The 19,362-nt window shown below is 48.2% G+C and overlaps 1 protein-coding gene across 1 annotated transcript; it reads left to right on the forward strand.

Moving 5' to 3' along the window:
- The first annotated feature begins 4,854 nt into the window (after positions 1–4,854).
- On the forward strand, positions 4,855–5,463 carry LOC123089534 (uncharacterized). The gene has a single exon (XM_044511189.1). It carries the CDS (start codon positions 4,912–4,914, stop codon positions 5,350–5,352), a length of 441 nt encoding a protein of 146 aa, XP_044367124.1. The 5' UTR covers positions 4,855–4,911; the 3' UTR covers positions 5,353–5,463.
- The last annotated feature ends 13,899 nt before the right edge of the window (positions 5,464–19,362 follow it).

The raw sequence follows: 19,362 nt of genomic DNA on the forward strand, positions 1-19,362 counted from the left end.
TAAGAAGAACCTACTTAGACTGGAGCTTCAGGAGTTGGAGCTTTTAGAAGAGCAATCTGATCTGTGTGGGGAGGCATATATGAGGAAGTTAAGTATCCTGGTAGAACTTAATAATATTTACATGGAGGAGGAGGAGTCATGGCACCAAAAGTCTACCAAAAGGTGGCTTCTGAAAGGTGATAATAATACCGATTTCTTCCATAAAGTGGTTAATGGGAGACGTAGGAAAAATACGATGGGTTCTCTTGAATGTGGTTCGACTACTATTGAGGGGACTAAGAATTTATTATCCCATGCTACTAGATTCTATAAGGAGTTGTTTGGACCTGCACCCGGCAATATGTGTAGTATTGATGCCTCTTTGTGGTCTAGTGAGGAGAAAATATCCTCGAGTGATAATGATGAGTTAACCAAACCCTTTTCCCTTGAGGAGATTAAAGCTGCTCTTTTTGGCATGGAGCCTAATCGTGCACCTGGCCCTGATAGTGTGCCTGCTGAATTCTACCAGCACTACTGGGATGTTGTTTGCATGGATCTCTTTAGACTTTTTGAGTGGTTTCATGAAGGCAAGCTAGATGTGCAGCGTTTGAATTATGGCATTATCACCCTTTTGCCCAAAACCTCTGAGGCCAATAGAATACAACAATACAGACCTATTTGCTTATTGCGCTGTCCTTATAAGCTGATCACCAAGGTCATGGATAGGAGAGCAAGTGTATATGCCTCCAAGCTGTTTAGTATTCAACAGAACGCCTTCATAAAGGAGAGCGACGTTATGGATGGGGTCCTATCATTACATGAAGTCATTCATTATACTCATGTGAAAAAGAGGACGGGAATTGTTCTTAAGCTTGACTTTGAAAAGGCCTACGACAAGGTCAATTGGGATTTCCTTCTTGATTGTCATAATAAGAGAGGTTTTAATTCTAAGTGGTGTGGGTGGGTGTCTCAGATTCTTCGCGATGGCATGGTTAGTGTCAAGATTAATGATGAACTTGGGCCTTACATTAAAAGTGCCAAAGGGGTGCGTCAGGGTGACCCTCATTCCCCTTTTCTGTTCAATATGGCCGCTAAGTGTTTGACCAAGATGGTCCTGGCTGCCCAAAAAAAATAAGTTGTTCGAGGGGCTTGCGCCTGATCTTATTGAGGGGGGAGTAGGGATTTTGCAGTATGCAGACGATACAGTAATTTGCTTCTCCCATGATGTGGACAAGGCAGTGAATGTTAAGCTGCTACTCTATTTGTTTGAAATGATGTCTGGACTAAAAATTAACTTTGATAAAAGTGAGGTTTTTTCGATTGGAGGGGATAACGGTATTGACCAAATTTATGCTGGGATGTTTGGTTGCCAGATTGGCAAGTTCCCCATGAGATATTTGGGGGTCCCAGTGACGTATACTATGCTTAAAACTGTGGACTGGGATTTCCTAGATGCTAAGCTCCTGAAAAGATTAGCTGCCTGGATTAGTTATGTTGCTTCGTCTGGTGCTAGATTAACTTTGGTTAACTCTAGCCTAGATGGGATTCCATCTTATTTCATATCTATGTTCCTCCTTAACAAAACGTTTATTGAGAAGATGAATAAACAATCGTAGGCGTTTCTTTTGGAGGAAGAAGAAAGATAAGCGAGCCTATCATTGGGTTAAGTGGTCTAGAGTCTGTCGCTCTAAGAAAAAAAAGGGGAATTGGGTATTAAGGATCTCCATAAAAAGAACATTAGTCTCCTTGTTAAATGGTGGTGGAAATTGGAGTCAGGTGATGGGCTGTGGCAAAAGATTGTACAGGCCCGGTACTTTAAGCGCAAGACGGTGGCTAATGTGCAGACCCGATTTAACGACTCCCCTGTTGGAAAGCTATTATGAAAGTTAAACAGGTTTATATGGAGGGCAGAGGGATTCGTGTTAATATGGGCGACCTGGCTAGGGTCTGGCACGACCCCTAGCTATCTGAGAATCCTTTGAAAGCCTGTTACCTTTCTTTATATGATATTTGTCAAGAGCAAGAATGTACCCTAGTAAATTTTGCTGCTAATAACTTTGTGATGGGATTCCGGCGTAATCTCTTTGCCGATCTTTCTGATCAGTGGGCTGATGTGGTGGATGGGGCCAAAAGGCTATCTTTGAATGGTTCACCAGACCAAGTTGTTTGGAAGTTTAATAGCAAAGGAGTTTTCACAACAAAATCTGTTTATGAGTGGCTTGAAAAAGATTTATCAGGTCCTGATTACAAGTGGATCTAGAAAGCTAAGATTCCTCTGAAGATTAAAATCTTCCTTTGGCAACTGTTCCAGAATGCCATCCCTACCAGGGATAACCTGCGCAAAAGAAACTGGTCTGGGAATCCAATTTGCTCATTTTGCCATGATATTGAAACTGCAAATCATCTTTTCTTTGGGTGTGTGTTTGCTTGTTCTGTTTGGGGGGTGATTGGGACTGCTTTAGGAGCATCCTGTACTCCTAGATCTATTTGGCAGAGCTGGGCATGGCTCTATAAATATCTTCCTGGGGGTAAAAAACATTACATGACTATTGTTGCTGCTATCTGTTGGGGTATTTGGTGCACCCGCAATAAGGCAACCTTTGATAAATGTGTCATTCACTCTCCGTTGGAGGCTGTTTTCACTGCGTGCTCCTTTTTGATGTATTGGTCAGGTCTTGTGAAAGGGATCGACAAGGAAAGAGTCCAGGCTGGAGTGCAGAAGATGGTGCGCGTGGCTGCGTCGTTGGCGGATCGTTCTACTCCTAGGGGGAGGCTTATGCTGGGGAATGGAGCGGGAGCTTGAAGATGCTCTGGCCAGTGATCTCCGTTGTTTATGATCTCACTGGGGTTTGATGCCCGCTGAGATGTTTTGTGGCTCCTTTTGGTGGTGGCGTCTCGTACTTTTCTCCTGATGCGTGAGGTGCTCGTAGTGTTGTTCGTTTCGAGGATGGGATGGTCGGTGTCAACAGGTTTTCGCCCCGTGGTAGATGACTCGTTTTAGAGCCATTTGTTGCGGGTTTCCTGTTGATGCCCCAAGTCGCTCTCCCCTTTCGGTCTCCTTTTGCTTAGTCGGTCGCTGGTAGTTGAGTGTGCAGTGGCTTGATAACAAACTAAGACTGTTGTATTTCTGTTAAGCAATTAATGGAAAGGGGTGTGAGCCCGGTTGGAAAAAAACTAGCTTGCTGGGACCGCAACACAAACAAGCCCGAAAGAAAAAACGAGAGAAAGAAAAAGAAGCAAATGCCGACGCCGGCAGATCAACAAATCAAAGATGGCCGACACCTGCTGCACCCTCCGAAGAAGTTCCACCGCACTCCTAGCACTCCGAAGCCTCGCGTATCAAGCAACACCTTCAGGAAGGAATGCGACGCTACTGCCCGGACAAGTCCTAGGGTTTCCCTCGGTACGCGGATGGCAGTGGGGAAGGGGTATCACCGACACCCGTCAGGAAGATCCAGCGACGTCCGTGGGCGTACCCGCGCCGGTGACGGACAAGCCGCCAGGGATTTCTCCCGCCCTGAAACAACCACCGCCACCCCGAACAATTGGAAGTGCACCGCCCACCAGCATGTGCCACCACGGTCACCGAACCAACTTCGCCGTCTCACTGAGGCCAGCAACACGAAACCTGGAGGGAGGACGAGGAGACAACGTCCCTGGGAGAAACCACAACGTAGCCGACAGGAGGGGACAGCCTCCACCGCCGTGCGGCGGCCATGTCCTTGAGCAGCCTCGACAATGTAGAGCACGGAGACGAATTGTCGGAGTCAAGCCCGGACGTGAATTGTTTGAGTAGCAGCTGATAGGGTTGTGCACAAAGTTGTCCATGGACATGCTCCGTTCACCTCAGGACGCACCGGCGATCCTCGAGTGGTGACGGTCGTAACCTGCAACGTGTCTCCGTTTCGCCTGCTGTGCAAAGCCGCTCAACGGAGGCACCACGGCGCTGGGCGGGGTGCTGGGCATGGCCTTGCCGTCGAAGAAGGGAACGTCGGAGCCTGCTGTGCGGCACTCGACGCCACCGTCCAAAAATGTGGCAGACGCACGATAGTATTCGATAAAATGACAATGAAAACCATGCCACGTCATCAATAAAACCACTCAAAGCGGGACGAGGGACAGTTTGCTGGTTCTGGAGTTGAAGAACCATTTCTATACTTTTTTGTTATTCTAAAAAATACTTTTTTCCTTAAGGTAATGGCAGGGGCAACTGCTATTAATCCTGAACTAGTAGTTGGTCAGCCCAAGGTGCTTGTTTCAATAGCAAATCTTACCGTTGAGTAGATAGAAAACAAGTTTTTATCCGATTTTTGGTAAACCAGTTTAAATATTTGAGCCAACTGGAAAGGAGGATTGGTGATACATAATTAACGACAAACATGGCAGTTCATTATTGTATGCAAGACTTTTAGAAAAATAAAAGTAAAAACAAAATAATTGGGCCAGCAATGATGTTCCAAATAGAGATAGAGTATAAATTCCCCAATTTTTCTGCGATGAATCTAGCATACATTTTCAATTGTGCTCCATTGCATACCTATTCAATTCCACGGCGGGCGGGCTGTGCTATGCCGTCGCGACCCTTTATGGACTTGGTCAGAGAAGTCTGTGTGAGTATCACCATATCTCTTCGTCCTTCACCACTTACGCGCTGAGTAAAGCTCACATATGTTGACGAATTCAAGAGACAAAAAAGTACGTAGGTCCAAACATATTGACAACCCACTCTAGAAATCACCAACCTGTAGCTCTCAAACAGAAAATACTCTTATAAACGGTGATCAATATTGAAGCTTTCTCGCATCTACTACTACATAGCTAGCTATATATACCTTGGCTTGGCATGTCACATTCCATCATTCACGTCTAGCTAGCTCTCCCATCCCGCAAGATCGTCAACACCGCATTGCAGGAGATATAGCCTCGCCTGAAATGGCATCCAAAACCATCGAGATCCATCGCGTCGGCGCGGAGATATTCCGGGGCGACGATGCCATGTGCAAGAAGAAGTGCGTGGAGGTGCTCGAGGAGCTGGGCCTCCCCACGGGCCTGCTGCCGCTGGAGGAGATGGAGGAGTTCGGGTACAACCGCGCGGCGGGCTTCATGTGGCTGCTGCAGAGGAAGAAGACGGAGCACACGTTCAAGAAGGTGAAGCAGACCGTGTCGTACGCCGGCGAGGTGACGGCCTTCGTCGAGCCGGGGAAGCTGAGGAAGATCGCCGGCGTGAAGACCAAGGAGCTGTTCCTGTGGCTCAGCGTGGTGGAGGTGTATGTTGATGAGAGCGTGACGGCCCCTGGTAACAAGGTCACCTTCAAGACCGGCACTGGTCTATCTGAGACCTTCGATGCTGCTGCTTTTGCCCTTGGAGAATGAATAACTGTGTTGTGATATAGTTGCAGAAGTTTGTGCCAGTACTGCCAGATACTTATAAACCCTTGCGATGCTTGTAAGCTGTCCTTCTTGTTCCATACCTGAATTTGAATAAAAGTGTCCAGTTCCTGCCTCCCATGCTATTCAGCACTGCGAGACCAAAGGCAAATCCTATTCCCCCGAGCAAATGCACCCCTCAGGAGCTCTTTGTGCCGGCCGACTGTTGGGCTGCCGATGTTATTTTTATTTTATATTTCTTTTTCCTATTTTGGTTTTCTGCAGAAAAAAAACATCCTTCCTGTCTTTTTCTTTCCGATTTCTACCAGTTCATTTCATTTCATTTTATTCTATTTTATTTTATTTTTTCATTATTTCTTATGTTATGTTCAGTATGTTCTCTTTAATATATATTCATGACTTTCCAAATAATACAGGATGAAGATTTTTTACAGTATTAGATGAACATTTCTGCGATGCAGGACGAACATGTTTCAATGCACCATCCACATTTCCCAAATACTCAACAAACTTTTTTTTATTATGTGCAAAATTATTTCAAATACATGAAAAACATTTTCTAGATACTAACAAACATTTTTAATACATTATTACATTTTTCAAATATGTGATTAACATTTTTTAAGTACATGGTCAACATATTTTCAAATATGTCATGAAGATTTTTGTAAATATGCAGTGAATTTGTTTTTCTAAAATTTGTCACGAATGTTTTCTCACTCATGAAGATGCACATTTTTTCATAAACTGTATTCAACTTTATTTATTTATTTATTAATAAAAAATTGTAATCTTTTTTTCAACACGTGGCATGGCCCCAGCTCTCTCAAAAACTGCGGAGTGCTCGTTGGCTCGCTATCCCCCGCCCCTATGTGGGGAATATAGGAGCTGTCGAGACCGAAGGTACCTCCGTGCTCTCGTTTCACAAAAAAAAAAAAAGGTACCGCCGTGCAATAAATTGGGCCCTAGTTGATCATGAACTCTGCCGGCAGCAATGGCCGCATGTGCTTCCAGCCAGTACCGCCCAAAGAAAAGAAAAAAGGGTCAAGAACGGCAACCTAATTTGTTACCCAGGAATTCCGTTGTGACCATAAGTTTCCTCAACCTGGAACCACCACCAGCAGCAGCAGCCCATGAAGGAGCACCACTCGCTATGCTCATAGGTGTAGGAACCGTGGAAGCAATCCCTCTGGATGGCAACAGATTAAACCGCATTTTACAAGCAAAAAGACATTAATTGGATGAGGAGACGATCAATGGATTCAGGGAGGTGACAATTGCAGAGAGGGCAAACTAGAAAATGGACCAGGCCTCCACTTGGGAGGCGATCTGATGTAAAGCAACGATTACGCATCACCAACCGACAGTAAAACAGAGATGTTCCGCATACTGTCTCTCCTCCATGCCAAGGAAAAACATCATGTAGGCCGGTCGGGACGACTAAGCATGTTTGATGTAAGAGCAACTCCAACGGGCTGACCCAAACGGACGGCGCATTTGTTTGTTTTTTGTCCGTTTGGGTCGGCCGCCCGCCCGTCGTCCGCTCTCTTTTAGATTTGGGTCGGCAGCGCGCCCAACGCGCCGTCCCATTTCATGCCCGCATTCAACTTTTAAATAAAAAGGACCCGCGGCCGATCATTCCAGCGGCCGTGTCTCATGCCGGCATCATGCCAGCGCCGGCGTACAATGCCGGCTTCAGAAAATATCACCACAATTCATGCTGGCGCACTCGCCAGCCGGCCGGCACACATGCTAGCACACAAAAAAGGGGACTTGAGTTCGACCACACCATCTCGGCTCCCGTGGTCATGCCGGCATACAAAGAAGATGGCCCTCGCCGCCATAGATCGCTCGTCGGCGAACTTGAGCATGTCGGCCTGCATCTTCTCGAACCACGGCCTCTTCCTTGGCGACACGGTGTTGAGATCCACCTTCATAATCTCCACCCCGGTCATCATGCTCGCAAGAGCCACTTCTTTCGCCTTGGTCTTGGCGTTGGCGGCCTCGATCTCTAGCATCCTGGCTTGCTTCTCCGCCTCGAGCTCGAACATCTTGGCTTGCTTCTCGGCGTCAAGATCAAGCCTCCTCCTTTGGATCTCCATGAAAGCATCCATTTGCTCCGCCTTGAAACGCCGGCGCTCCTCCTCCCTTGAGTCCTTCTTATTCATCATGCAGTCCACGCTTGCAATCAAGGCGTTGGTGGCCGCATCTCGCTTGTCCTCCTTCTTGGAGTTTGTCTTTCCCCGCGACCGTGCCGGCTCGCCCTCCCCAACGTCCTCCACGACTTTCTTCCCCCCACGTGCCTTGAGTGCGGCATATTGTGCCTTGAACTTCTCTTCGTCCTTGATGACCCGATAGCAATGGGAGAGGTTGAAGCACTTGCCATTGTGTTGAACCTTGAATGCCTCCAAAGCTTGAAATGCCTACAAAATGTTTCCATGCAAGCACATGGGCAAGTGATAGCAAGGATGATCTTGATGACACAAAAGAGGGTGGCTTGCTTGCTATCATACCATGTCTTGCATGCCGATGCCGCTCACGGGGCGGGCCTTGACGCTTTCAAGGGTGGCGCAAAACATGTTGCACTCTTGTTGGATCATCCTCCACATCTTGGAAATGGAGACCCACCCGCCGTGCTCACAAATTGATAAAGTGGAAACTTCTTGCGCTCATGGAACTCTCGGTGCACACGAGTCCAAAAGGTCGAATGCTTTTGCCCGACGCCCGTTTTCGGGTCTTGTCCAATGTCTCGCCAACACTCGCAAAGAAGCTTGTCTTCGGCCGCCATGTACGCCTTCGTACGCTTGCTCTTGCGCTTGGGCTTAGGACCGGCGGCTTGGTTGGCGAGCTCGTCCTCGAACAAAGGCTCCACGTCGATGTCGCACTCGTCCTCTTCCTCTAGCACGTAGTCGTCCGGGAACTCGTGGTCGAGGGGGAAGCCGTCCAGGTCGACGCCGACTTGATCACGCATGAAGGTTGCCTGGTCAGGATAATAGCCAGCGGCCGGCGTGAACGCCCCGCGGCCGTCCTGGCTTTGTGTCTCGTCGGGATCGTAGCCAGCGCCTGGCGCACCGCCCTCAAAGATGAGGTTTTTCATGAATTCCTCATCAACGGCGGACGGCATTCCCTCGAACAGGTTACGGGCGTCTGGGAGCGCGCGGGCGGCGTCTGCCGTGCGCGTTTCCTCGTGCCGCCGGACGACGAGCCACCAACCACCGGGGTGGCGTTGAGGTCGATGGGCGCTGGCGCATGCGTGGAAAGCGCGACCACGCTCACGTCGGGTGAGCACTCCCCGGAGAGGTGGGAGGCCTGCGGGTAGACGTGGAAGCCGGGGACCGGGTTGCAAGCCGACGCGCGGGGTGACTCGGGCAGCACCATCCGAGGAAACGCCGACGATCCGGTGCTGGCCGCGGCGACGGCGGCTTGGACGAGGCTGTGCTGGCTAGGGTTTACCCCTAGCATGTAGAGCGCCTTCCTCGTTGCCGCCGCGGTCGGACGAAATGGGTCGCCCCATTGGAGTTGCTCTAAGTGTCCATTGGTAAAGATTATATTCTCATAAGTTCTGGCAAAGACAAGATCATCCTTATCAGAGGTAGGAGGCAAGTCATCTGAATTCCGTGCCAACGGGTTAAGAATTCAGCAGTTGACTGCGTTTTACTGAATGAACATGGCCAGCAAGCACTTTCCTGTTCATCACGAACACATTCTACTGATTATGAACTCTTGCCTCCACGACCGAACGGAGCATGGCACCATGGGCCCAACCTAAAGGGTGCACCGGTGTGATAGATGGCAATGGACCGAGAGCATTTGATAGATGGCAATGGACCGTTTTGATTAGAACAACCCGGTGGCTACATTCATGCCTAATTTGGGAAAATTTTCATGCAGGTTCATGTATGAACTTGACTAGTTTGTTGTAAAACCTCAAGTTAGTAGGAATGAGAGACCCCCCGCAGAAGAAAAACAGGAATGACAGGGATGAAAATCAAGCAATGCATTGCCTTCCTCAGATTATTAGGGCAGCAGCAGCGGTAGTTGTTGGAAGACCGCTGTCTAGGGAATGCTTAGAGCTCCTAACTTTGGACTTACATGCACGCAAGATCGGTATCATGAGCGAGACAGTGGCCGGCCTTGGTTCCATTATGCAACACCAATGGGCCTATATTTTGAACCAGCTCGCTAGCTGGTACTCTTGTAAGTTTCAACTCCCCGTCGGCATCAGTAAGGATGTGGATTGCTATTCAGATTAGCTTCTAATCTGACAACCAAGCAAATTAAGCCATATACTATACATCCATTTGCACGAGCACCCGCAGACCGATCGACGTGGAGTACACGGTTAGTCAACGTCTTACGTGGCCAATTATCAAGCACTTGCACAATTACATGGACCTAAACCCACTCTTTATGCATTCCTTATCCTGTCTAGCTATGCTTCTCCACCCAGTGGCGGAGCTTGATGAAGATTCTTGAGGGGCTAATCAGAGTTGAGAGGACGAAAAAGATAAGTTATGCATTAACTTTGAAAAATCTTTGATATTTAAGCCTAATAATTAGGTGTACACTCAAGAGTTTTCATAGGGTAGGGGGGCAATAGCCCCATGAAGCCCCCGTGATAATGCTCGTACTCCCCTGGAGGTTGTCTTCACCGCTTGCTCATTTATGTTATATTGGGCAGGGCTGGTTAAGGAGGACAAGAAGACGAAGTTTTAGGTTGGGGTGAGGAGGCCAGCTCATGTGACGGCTGCTCTGGCGGGCAGATTGTATTCGTGCGCTCCCATTTAGTCTTGAAATGATTATCTTCTGCATCTTATTTAGTGTAGCCTTTATCCACTGGGGTTTGATGCCCGCTGGATTAATTCTGTTATCTGCTGGTCCTCTTTTACGGAGTCAGGTGTCGTAGTCCCATTCCCTAAAAACCGTCTTTGCTTGAGCAGTGGTTTGCAGTGTCGTCGGGTTTCCGCCCCATAGCTGACGGTCCGTTTTAGGATCATCATGCGGTGAGTTTCCTGACGATGCGCCAACTCGCTCCCCCCCTTTCGGTCTCCTTTTGCTGGTAGATGTTCTATGTGGCTTGGTGCTTGGTGAGTGAAGGTTGTGATGAACTAATACTCCGGACAGACTGATGTATTTTCGTTGATTGCAAAATTAATGTAAAGGGGTGTGAGCCCGGTTGGAAAATGATAAACATCTTTGTCGGAGCAACAAACTTGTGCATGTCCTCGTTTGACAATTGATGGGAGAAATTTTTTGCAACAGGTCAGCTGTGCATGTAGTAATAGTACTAGTATAGTAGTACTACTACCATGGTCATGCTCATCAGCTCATGCATAGAGAAAGTGAACATCCACCAAGTACGCAGGTGCGGAGGTGCCTTCTGTAGGTTGGCATCGGGTTGTAAAATTTTGGGTACAAACATTCACTGCAATTAAGAAGAAGAAGAAAATCCCGGGCCAATTGTGTCGGGAGAAAAAGAAAAGAGTAGACAAGTCACCAGCACCCGGGCCAATTGTGTCGAACTATCCATCAAACTTTGCTAAATGTGGCCCGCCTACACTGGCTAGCAATCTGTGTCACTCTGTCACCAATATTTTCTCCCATTACCACCATTAGACAACGGTACACTATCCTCCTACATACTCCCTCCGCTCGGAATTACTTGTCGCGAAAGTGGATACATCCACTTTCGCGACAAGTAATTCCGAACGGACAGAGTACCTACCATCACCAGGCACAGGCTTAACCCCGGCAAGTTTCCATAGTAGCAGCTCGCCACGAATTTTGGCCATCACCCTCGTGGTAGCAACGGCAACATGATAAAGACCCTACTGTTTCTTTCCAACCAAATGTGTCGTGCCGTGAGGAGGATTACCGAGCTGATTTCTTTTCTCAGAAGTCCAGGCACAACATCTTCTTGAATCCTTGCAAAAAGAAAAAAAACATCTTGAATTCAAGGTGAAGGAATCATTATAACACGCAATCTTCTTAAATCCCTAAAATAAAATAATTTTAGGTGAAAAATACAACATCTGATCATTTTAAGATATATTCTCGGCCTGTTCTATTCTTCTTTATTGGGCAGGTCTTCAGCCAAAGGAGGAGGCAGTGAAGCTACGCCAAGGAGCCAAAATGATCAAATCAATTGCTACTAGGCTGATGACGCTCTGCGAAGAATCCGGACAAGCGGTGGAAGATGTTGGGGAAGTCCTCCTGACTGATGATGGAGTGCGCTTGGTCCCATCGTGCTGATGGTGTAACATCTCTGAGTCGATGTATATCTTAGCAGTTACTCTGTTTGAAGGTCTATCAGGTTGTTTCATTTTGCTTTTGGTCTGTGGTCGAGATAAGACCTAGCTGGTGTTGTCAGGTTTTCGCCCCATAGCGCTCGTTTCGTTGGCGGACGAGTACAATGGGTTTTTTGATAGTGCGTTGAACTCGCTACCCGTTTTCCTTTCTTCCTGGTTATGTCTGAAACAGTTGTATTTCCGTTATTACAATGGAAAGGGGTACACCTGTTTCAAAAAAAGTGTTTAGTTAACACGAGAAAATTCATTTAGTATGATAAACAATCGTATATATCAATATTCAATGATATTGTTAATATATTATACAATTTCGTGTATTAGGGCAAAAACCGATGAGTCATTAAAATAAAAAAAGTTCGGCATAAATATTTGAGAACCTATTGATTCTCTATCTCAGCCCACAAAGTTGGTCGAAAAAACTGAGAGTTTTAAGTATCTCGACTAACTAAAATTTATAGGCACAAATCATGCTAAATATCATTACATTTCCTCTTCGGTAATAGTCATGCTCTATGAGAAAGAATTCGAATGGAGAATGGAGCCTAAAGGATTGTCTTGTTTATCCCACGATAGGACTTCCAGATGTGATTCTTGATTATCTACCCGGCCGTCTTCCACAACATCTTTGGTCCAACTATTTTTATCTAGGAGTTCGGGTTTACGCACTGGATTGATGTCCATGTCAGTACTGACGTGTAGAATTAACATCCAATGTGGTTTAGACTAGTGTAGGGAACATAAGTGATTTGGTTTGCGGGCATGTTTTGTGGTTATTTCCTTGATATAAAAATTCAAAATTCTTAGGTCACCTAAACCATCAAAAACAAAAGTGATACAAGCATTTTGGGTATTAGAGGTGAGTGATCTTTATTTTCTCTAGAAATTTTGAGATTTTTATCAAGTGGGCATAGGAGGATGAAATGGCAGAAACAATAGATTTATGTGAGCTTCCGTGTGTTTGATCTTGGATGAATAATGCATGACTACTTTGGAATCAGATAATGCTTTGACATATTACAATGTGAGACGAGCTATATAGAGTGTGCATTGGTGCTATCTCACGATAACTAATAATGGAAAACGCACAACGCGAGGAAAAACTACCATTTTGAACTGCACATAAATGGAACAGAAAATGTTGAGAACGAGTTAGAAACAAACATGCACATGAGATGCCTGTGCTCAAAGCTTCATCTTCACAAAGTCATAGAGACTTGCCTATGGTTTCCGACTACAAATAACTTGATTCGGTTGCATGTTTTTGGGCATAAGTTGCTCCACACCTTTATGATTTAAGACTCTCACAGTGGCATGTTGTGCTATCACAGGGGGCGGGAAGGGTATTTTCTTTTCTCTCAGAGTTTCGGCGTTTTGAGATCAGAATCATCTAGAAAGGGTCTATTTATTGATGGTGTTTCTGCACATAGGGGTGAAGATTTTTGTAGGCTAGAGAGCGTGATGTCAGTGGGAATTGTAGCAGAGATAATGTGCGGGCCAGTCCATCTGGATTGAAATGAACTGACCTTCATGTGGCGAACAGGTTTGTGCAGCAACATTACTCTCACATATCCTTTCCTCTACTTCCGTCTCCTCTACTTTATGGCGTAACCCTATTTGGTGCTTCCGACTTCCCCTGTTCGAGCCCACTGGAGAGGAGGATCGGTTGCGATAAGAATGATGCTCTTGCGCATGTGCTTAGCTCTTCCCCGTCGGATGTATCATCTGGGTGGATTTGATTGTCTTCCGTCTTATGTTATGGTATCATCTCTTAACCCATCTATATTCAATTGGCTTAGACACAAAGACAGGTTGCTGGAATCTAATTACACCAAGGTCCTTCATAGTCGACTCTATGTACCATGCTCTCATGCAGTCAGAGATCCCAATGCAAAAAAAGAAAAATGAAATCAAAGATACCACTAAAAGTGAAGAACTTCATGTGGTATCTTTGGAGGATAGTTGTGCTAACTAAAAACAACCTCGTCGCCAATTGGCATGGAAGTCAGAAATGTCGTATATTTTACTAATGATGAGACAATCAAAGACCTCTTCTTCCAATGTAAGTTTGCACATTCTACGTGGCCATCAATCCAAATAGCATCAAATTTATATCCTCTGTCAAGTGTTGCCAATATATATAGTCACTGACTTGACGGAATACCATATAGGTTTTAACACATAATAAGTGTTTGAGCGTCTGTCTTATTATGGCCGCTTCAGTTTTGTAGGAACGATATTGTGTTTAATATAAAGTTATCTTCACCTATGTAGGGCATCCATTGTATGCACTGGCTCCGTACGTGGTCTATGCTCACTGAACATTGTTTCAACTGCTCTTCAAGGCGGTGTGTACGTGGTTGAAGTGGGTGGCCAAGAAGGTTATTACACAATATGAGTGACAACATAGTCTCCGGATCGTTCCACCACCTCCTTTGACTATGCATAGTCGGTTTCATATGACTTTATTGTTGGATACTCATTTAGGAAAAAGATTCAGCCGAATACCCCTAGCAACGCTTGCCAGGCGATGCTAGGAGCTAACCCTAGGGTTGTCGTAGCCAACCCTGACATGGATCCTCGTTCCGCTGCTATCGTCGGCTTGCGTTGCAGTGACGGCGGGCCCCACTGCCAAACGGTGGTGGGGTCTTTTCGATGGTGGTGGTTGCATCGTGTGGGGCCACGGTGGCTCAGAACATGGAAGTCGTGGTGACATGTTGCGGTTCTCTCCCCCATGTGGAAAATGACGCATGGGTGGTGACCTAGCCCACAGCCGCGACATGGGTAGTCCAGGGTATGGCAGCACTGCTCAGCCATATCCAGTCTGGGCATGTGCGGGCGTCCTGGAGGCGCTACCAAAGGGTTCTCGAGTTCTGGCAATGTCGTCCCCTGGGGTCCACGGGCCTGGGAGATCTCTCTCCGACGAGGTGGTAGTCGGTGGTAATGTACTCAGTCGTCGGTGTTTGTCCTTGTGGTTACAACTCTGGTGTGAGGCAGCGACCTCGCCGAGGATTGCGGTGGCCACCGAAACATCTTTGTGAGGGTTTCTCCCTCCAGATCCGGTTTCAATTCGTGACGCCTTGACACGGAGAGATGGTTGTGCAGCAGCGGCGATCACACATCACATGTAGCTGTTGGGATTACGGAGAGGTGGTAGCGACAACACATGAGTGGCTTCGATGGTGGTGCTACATGGGCACCTGGTCTTGAACTCCGGGTGAAAGCCTAGGTGTAACCCGAATTGGTTGTATCTGGCAGTGACGATGTTTTTACATTGTTACCTTGTTGTGCTTGGATATGTCTGGACTGAATTTTCAGGTTGAAAAGTTAGAAAAGTTAGAATTTGACTTTGGGTGGTTGGATCCGATAGCGGTGCTTGAACGTCGCTCCCTTCCTAAAGGCGTTACCGTCAAAGAACCTCGTCAATAAAATTCAGCCTTTGTAAAAAAAATGCGACTTTATTTTTGTGAATATGTCCTTTTCTTTATTTATGATAGACTCTAAACAGGTGTGCCTCATTTGCATTATATATCCTCTTGATACTGAATTTTAAGTTAGTAAAAATTGACCGGATAGTAAACACAAATGAAAAAGATGGAAATCACGCAACGCTTATTTCTTCTTCATACCGTATTTCTTACACATCTTTACGAAACGGTCCTGGCAAGTGGCAAACCTCCAAACAGGAAATGAGCCCCCACAAGTACACAATCGTTAGGGCGGCAGCTGTTGGGAAATCGCTATCAAGGGAACGCTTTCAGCTCCTAACTTCGGACTTACACGCACGCAAGATCGCCATCAAGGGAATGCTTCCAGCGACGTAGCGGCCCGGCCTAGCCTTTGGTTCCATTATCACGGCAACACCAACGGCCTACCTTCTGAACCATAGCATTCTCTTCTAAATTTCAACCTCCGGTTGGCATCAGAATGCATGGAGATTTGCTCTTCAGATTAGTTTTTAACCTGACAGCCGAGCAAATTAAGCCTACACACTACATCCATTTGCACATGCGCCCGTTTAGTCAGAGTCCTACGTGGCCAATCATGCATCAAGTGATTGCACAATTGCATGAACCTAACCCACCTAGCATACATTCCTTGTCCTGTCAAATGATTAGGCATCTCTGTCGGAGCAAGCTTGTGGCTGTTTAGCAGCGTATGTCCTCGTTGTCAACTACTCCTACATATATTAGTGCTAGTGTATATAGTCTGTTCCCCTAAATGTCGTGCCTTGTACGACCAGAAACACATGGTCATGTTTCCTGAAGGAGTCCATGGCTGCATGGAGAAAGTGAACATCCACTAAAGTGTTATTGTCATGGAGTTTGGAGGCAGCTTCTGGATGTTGGGTCGGTAGCAAAATTTCAGGTTAACTGCATTGCGTCTACTCCCTGCCGTTCGGAATTACTTGTCACAAAAACGGATAAAAATAGATGTATCTACAACTAAAATACATCTAGATACATTAATTTTTTGGACGAGTAATTCCGAACGGAGGGAGTACAGCATTCGACAAGAAACAGTTTAGGTCTCCTTTGGTTCGAAGGAATAGCGGAGAAAACACATAGGAATGGATACATTTTCCTACGATGACAATATTTAGGCCATGTCAAAGGAATGCATCAAAGGAAAAATAAAGAAAATATTTCGCGGTCTCGATTTCAAAGGAAAAACACATGAATTTTACTGTCCGTTTAGCCCCTTTTCCTTTTCTTCAAATTTCTATGTGCGAAGAACGAGACTGACGTCCTCAGTGGTATAATAGCATGCTAATTTCTATCCAGCATTTTTAGAATCATGTAAAGCAGAGGAGAGGCCGTTTTAGTTCAGCTGAAACAGCAGTCAGTATATATATGCGGCAGCGTGGACAAGAATAGACAAGTCGCAGTGACAGGAACTGGAACCGAAACGAGAGGCACGCACGATCTGGACCAGGAGCGTCTGAACCTGATCGAACTCTGCTGCTGCATGTGTGTGCCTGCTACAGCTACGCCGGGTAGCTGCTGCTAAGGCGGTGTTTGGTTCAGAAGTCCTAGGATATTTTCTAGTCCCAGGGACTAATCAAAAAAGATTCTTCAATAGAGTCTTTTTCTAGTCTTTGTCGAAAAAGTCCCTCCCGTTTAATTTCTAGGAACTTTTTGTAATCTCTGGGACTAAAAAGTCCCTCGACCAAACACCCCCTAAGCTACCTCTGCATCCAGGTTCATGTGTGGTGATGCGTCTCCTCCTCCTCCCGTCACGTCCCGTCTGCACGCCCCGTCTCTCGCTCGCTCAGAGCTACCGACCCGTCACAAACATTTCCCACTCCTCCCACTAAAATAGGGCTTTCCCCAACCAGTACTAACACAGTACACGTGCGGCCCCTGACACCGCCCACTCACTGTGCCACACGACCTGGTACGTGTCACTCCGTACCACCGTTGCTCGTTAAGTAGGATTACCAAGTGAGTTCCAGCGAGTGATTAGCACGAGAATTAACAGTAAAAACAGCGCCTCTGACTTTCACCTTTTTGTTTAACCTGACTTTCGACGGACCTGTTTTGAAATGGAGTTTGAATAGTGTTTGTTGCGTCAGGGGAGGAGAGCAGACTGCGGCGCACGTAACGTAACCGGCGCCGCGCTCGCTGCCGTCCCGTCCCGTCCCTCTGCGGATGCGTACTGCAGTGGCAATGGTGAAGGGCTCGAGACGGCTTCAATTCAGACAGGATCTATCCTTTTCCCCGTCCGTCGCCGTGCGGCACTGATCTACGAGTACCATTTATAACGTGAGCCGGTACCGCTGATCCATGATTAATACTAGTACTGTACTGTCCTACCATCTGCATTTCTCCTCAAAATGCAGTACAATGGTGTTTTTGTTCATGACTATATACCAACTACGTTCTAAGAGCAACTCCAACGAGCCGACCCAAACGGATGACGCTTTTGTCCGTTTTGGTCGGCCGCCCGCCTGGCGTCCGCCCTATTTTAAATTTGGGTCGGCAGTGCACACAACGCGGCGACCCATTTCATGACCGCGCACGCTTTAGATTTATGACAGCGGCCATGTCATCGCCTTGGTTTTTGTGCTCCAGCGCGCGGGAAAGATTCGCGCTCGGGGGTGGGGGGGGGGGGGGATCGGCCTAGTGCGCGCGCTGGTTTTGGCGCTCTAGAGCGCAGGAAAGGTTGGCGTGCTTGTTTTGGCACGCCGCGGCATGCACTCGTTATAAGAAGGCGCTCCCTCCCCACTTGTCCCGCCCCCTCTCATTAGCCTCGCCGCCTCTGCGCCACCATGTCGATGCGTCGTCTGGGCGCTTCAGCTTTTAGCGGAGTCCGCGAGCGCCGCTCCGTCGCCTTCTCCTCCGAGATCTTGTTTGGCGAGAAACGCCTCATCCTCGGCACCTTCGACACCGCAGAGGAGGCGGCCCGCGCGTACGACGCGGTGGCGTGGCGCCTCCGGCGGCCTAGTCGGGAGATGAATTTTTCAGACGTGTCGAGCCAGCGGGCGCAGGATCTCGCGCCTCTCGCGCGACTTTTCACCGACGAGGATCGTCGTGTTCACCGGAGGCGGCAGCGTCGCCTCGCCATAGCCGAGATGGACGTGGAAGCCTTCATGATGTGGCACGAACGCTTCTCGCACGACATCGTCGACGAGCGCCAGTTCTACAAGCAAAGGAGGATGGAGAGGGAGGCGAGAAGGACGGAGCGAGCCGCCTATCTGGAGGACAAGCGTGCGCGGAAGCAGCCCGCTCAATTGAAACTGAAGCTACGAGAAACGTCGGGGTGGGACTTCGAGGACGAGCGGGCTGCTGACGCCTACATTCAGACGTCGGAGGAGGACATTACCGAGTCGAAGTCGGAAAGCGACGAGTAGTTGACCTTTTCTTTTATCTGTGTACGCTAGAACTATCTATGTATCCTTTTTCTATCGGAAAAAATGGCCGGCGGCGACGGCGACGAAGCAGGCGGGCGAGGGTGTGCGCCACTGCCAAGCGGGCCTGGGGAGGAGAGAGGGCGAGCGCGCGCGTCCGTCTTGTGTCCGCGCCGACGTAAATCCGGCTCATAAAATGGACCGGGAATGAGTCGGCAAGCAGACGAAAACGGACGCGCGGCGCCGACCCAAACGGACGGTGATGGACGAAATGGGTCGCCTCATTGGAGTTACCGTAATGCTGTTGCTTAGGGCATCTCCAGCCGCGCCCCCAGAAAGGCCTCCCCAGGCGTTTTTTTCGCGCCGGCGCTGAAAAAATGGCCCAGTCGCGCCCCCAGCTGCCCGATTTTCGCCGGCTTGGGCCGAAAACAGCGCCGGCGGACCCAGCCCGAACCCGGCGCGCTGGGGGGCGCCCGGGGCGCCGGGCGAACTGTTTTGGCGCGAAAAAGCCGCGGGCCCGCCGCGTCAGCGACACGGCTCTCTTCTCGGCCCTTCGTCGTCCTCATCGCCTCGTTTCCCGCGGCGAATCAATGCCAAAGCTGCCGCGCTGCCGCGCCGGTCAGCCTGCACCGTTGATGCCTCACGGGCGGCGCAGTGAAGACCGGACGACGCGCGTCCCTCGCCCTCCCTCGCTCGCCACGCGTACACACGGTGACACGCGCGCCTTGGCCTATATATGAAGCGCCCCGGCGCACTCGGCGACTCACACTCTCCCGCCGCCGTCGTTTCCTCCCTCTCCTCTCCTCTCTTTCGCCGTCCCTAGTTCACACCCATGGCCGA

This window comes from Triticum aestivum, chromosome 4B (genome assembly GCF_018294505.1).
Source record: "Triticum aestivum cultivar Chinese Spring chromosome 4B, IWGSC CS RefSeq v2.1, whole genome shotgun sequence".
NCBI classification, from domain to species: Eukaryota; Viridiplantae; Streptophyta; class Magnoliopsida; order Poales; family Poaceae; genus Triticum; species Triticum aestivum.

Excerpts from the sequence above, each read along its gene's own strand:
- LOC123089534 (XM_044511189.1), top strand. The coding sequence starts at position 4,912 with ATGGCATCCAAAACCATCGAGATCCATCGCGTCGGCGCGGAGATATTC.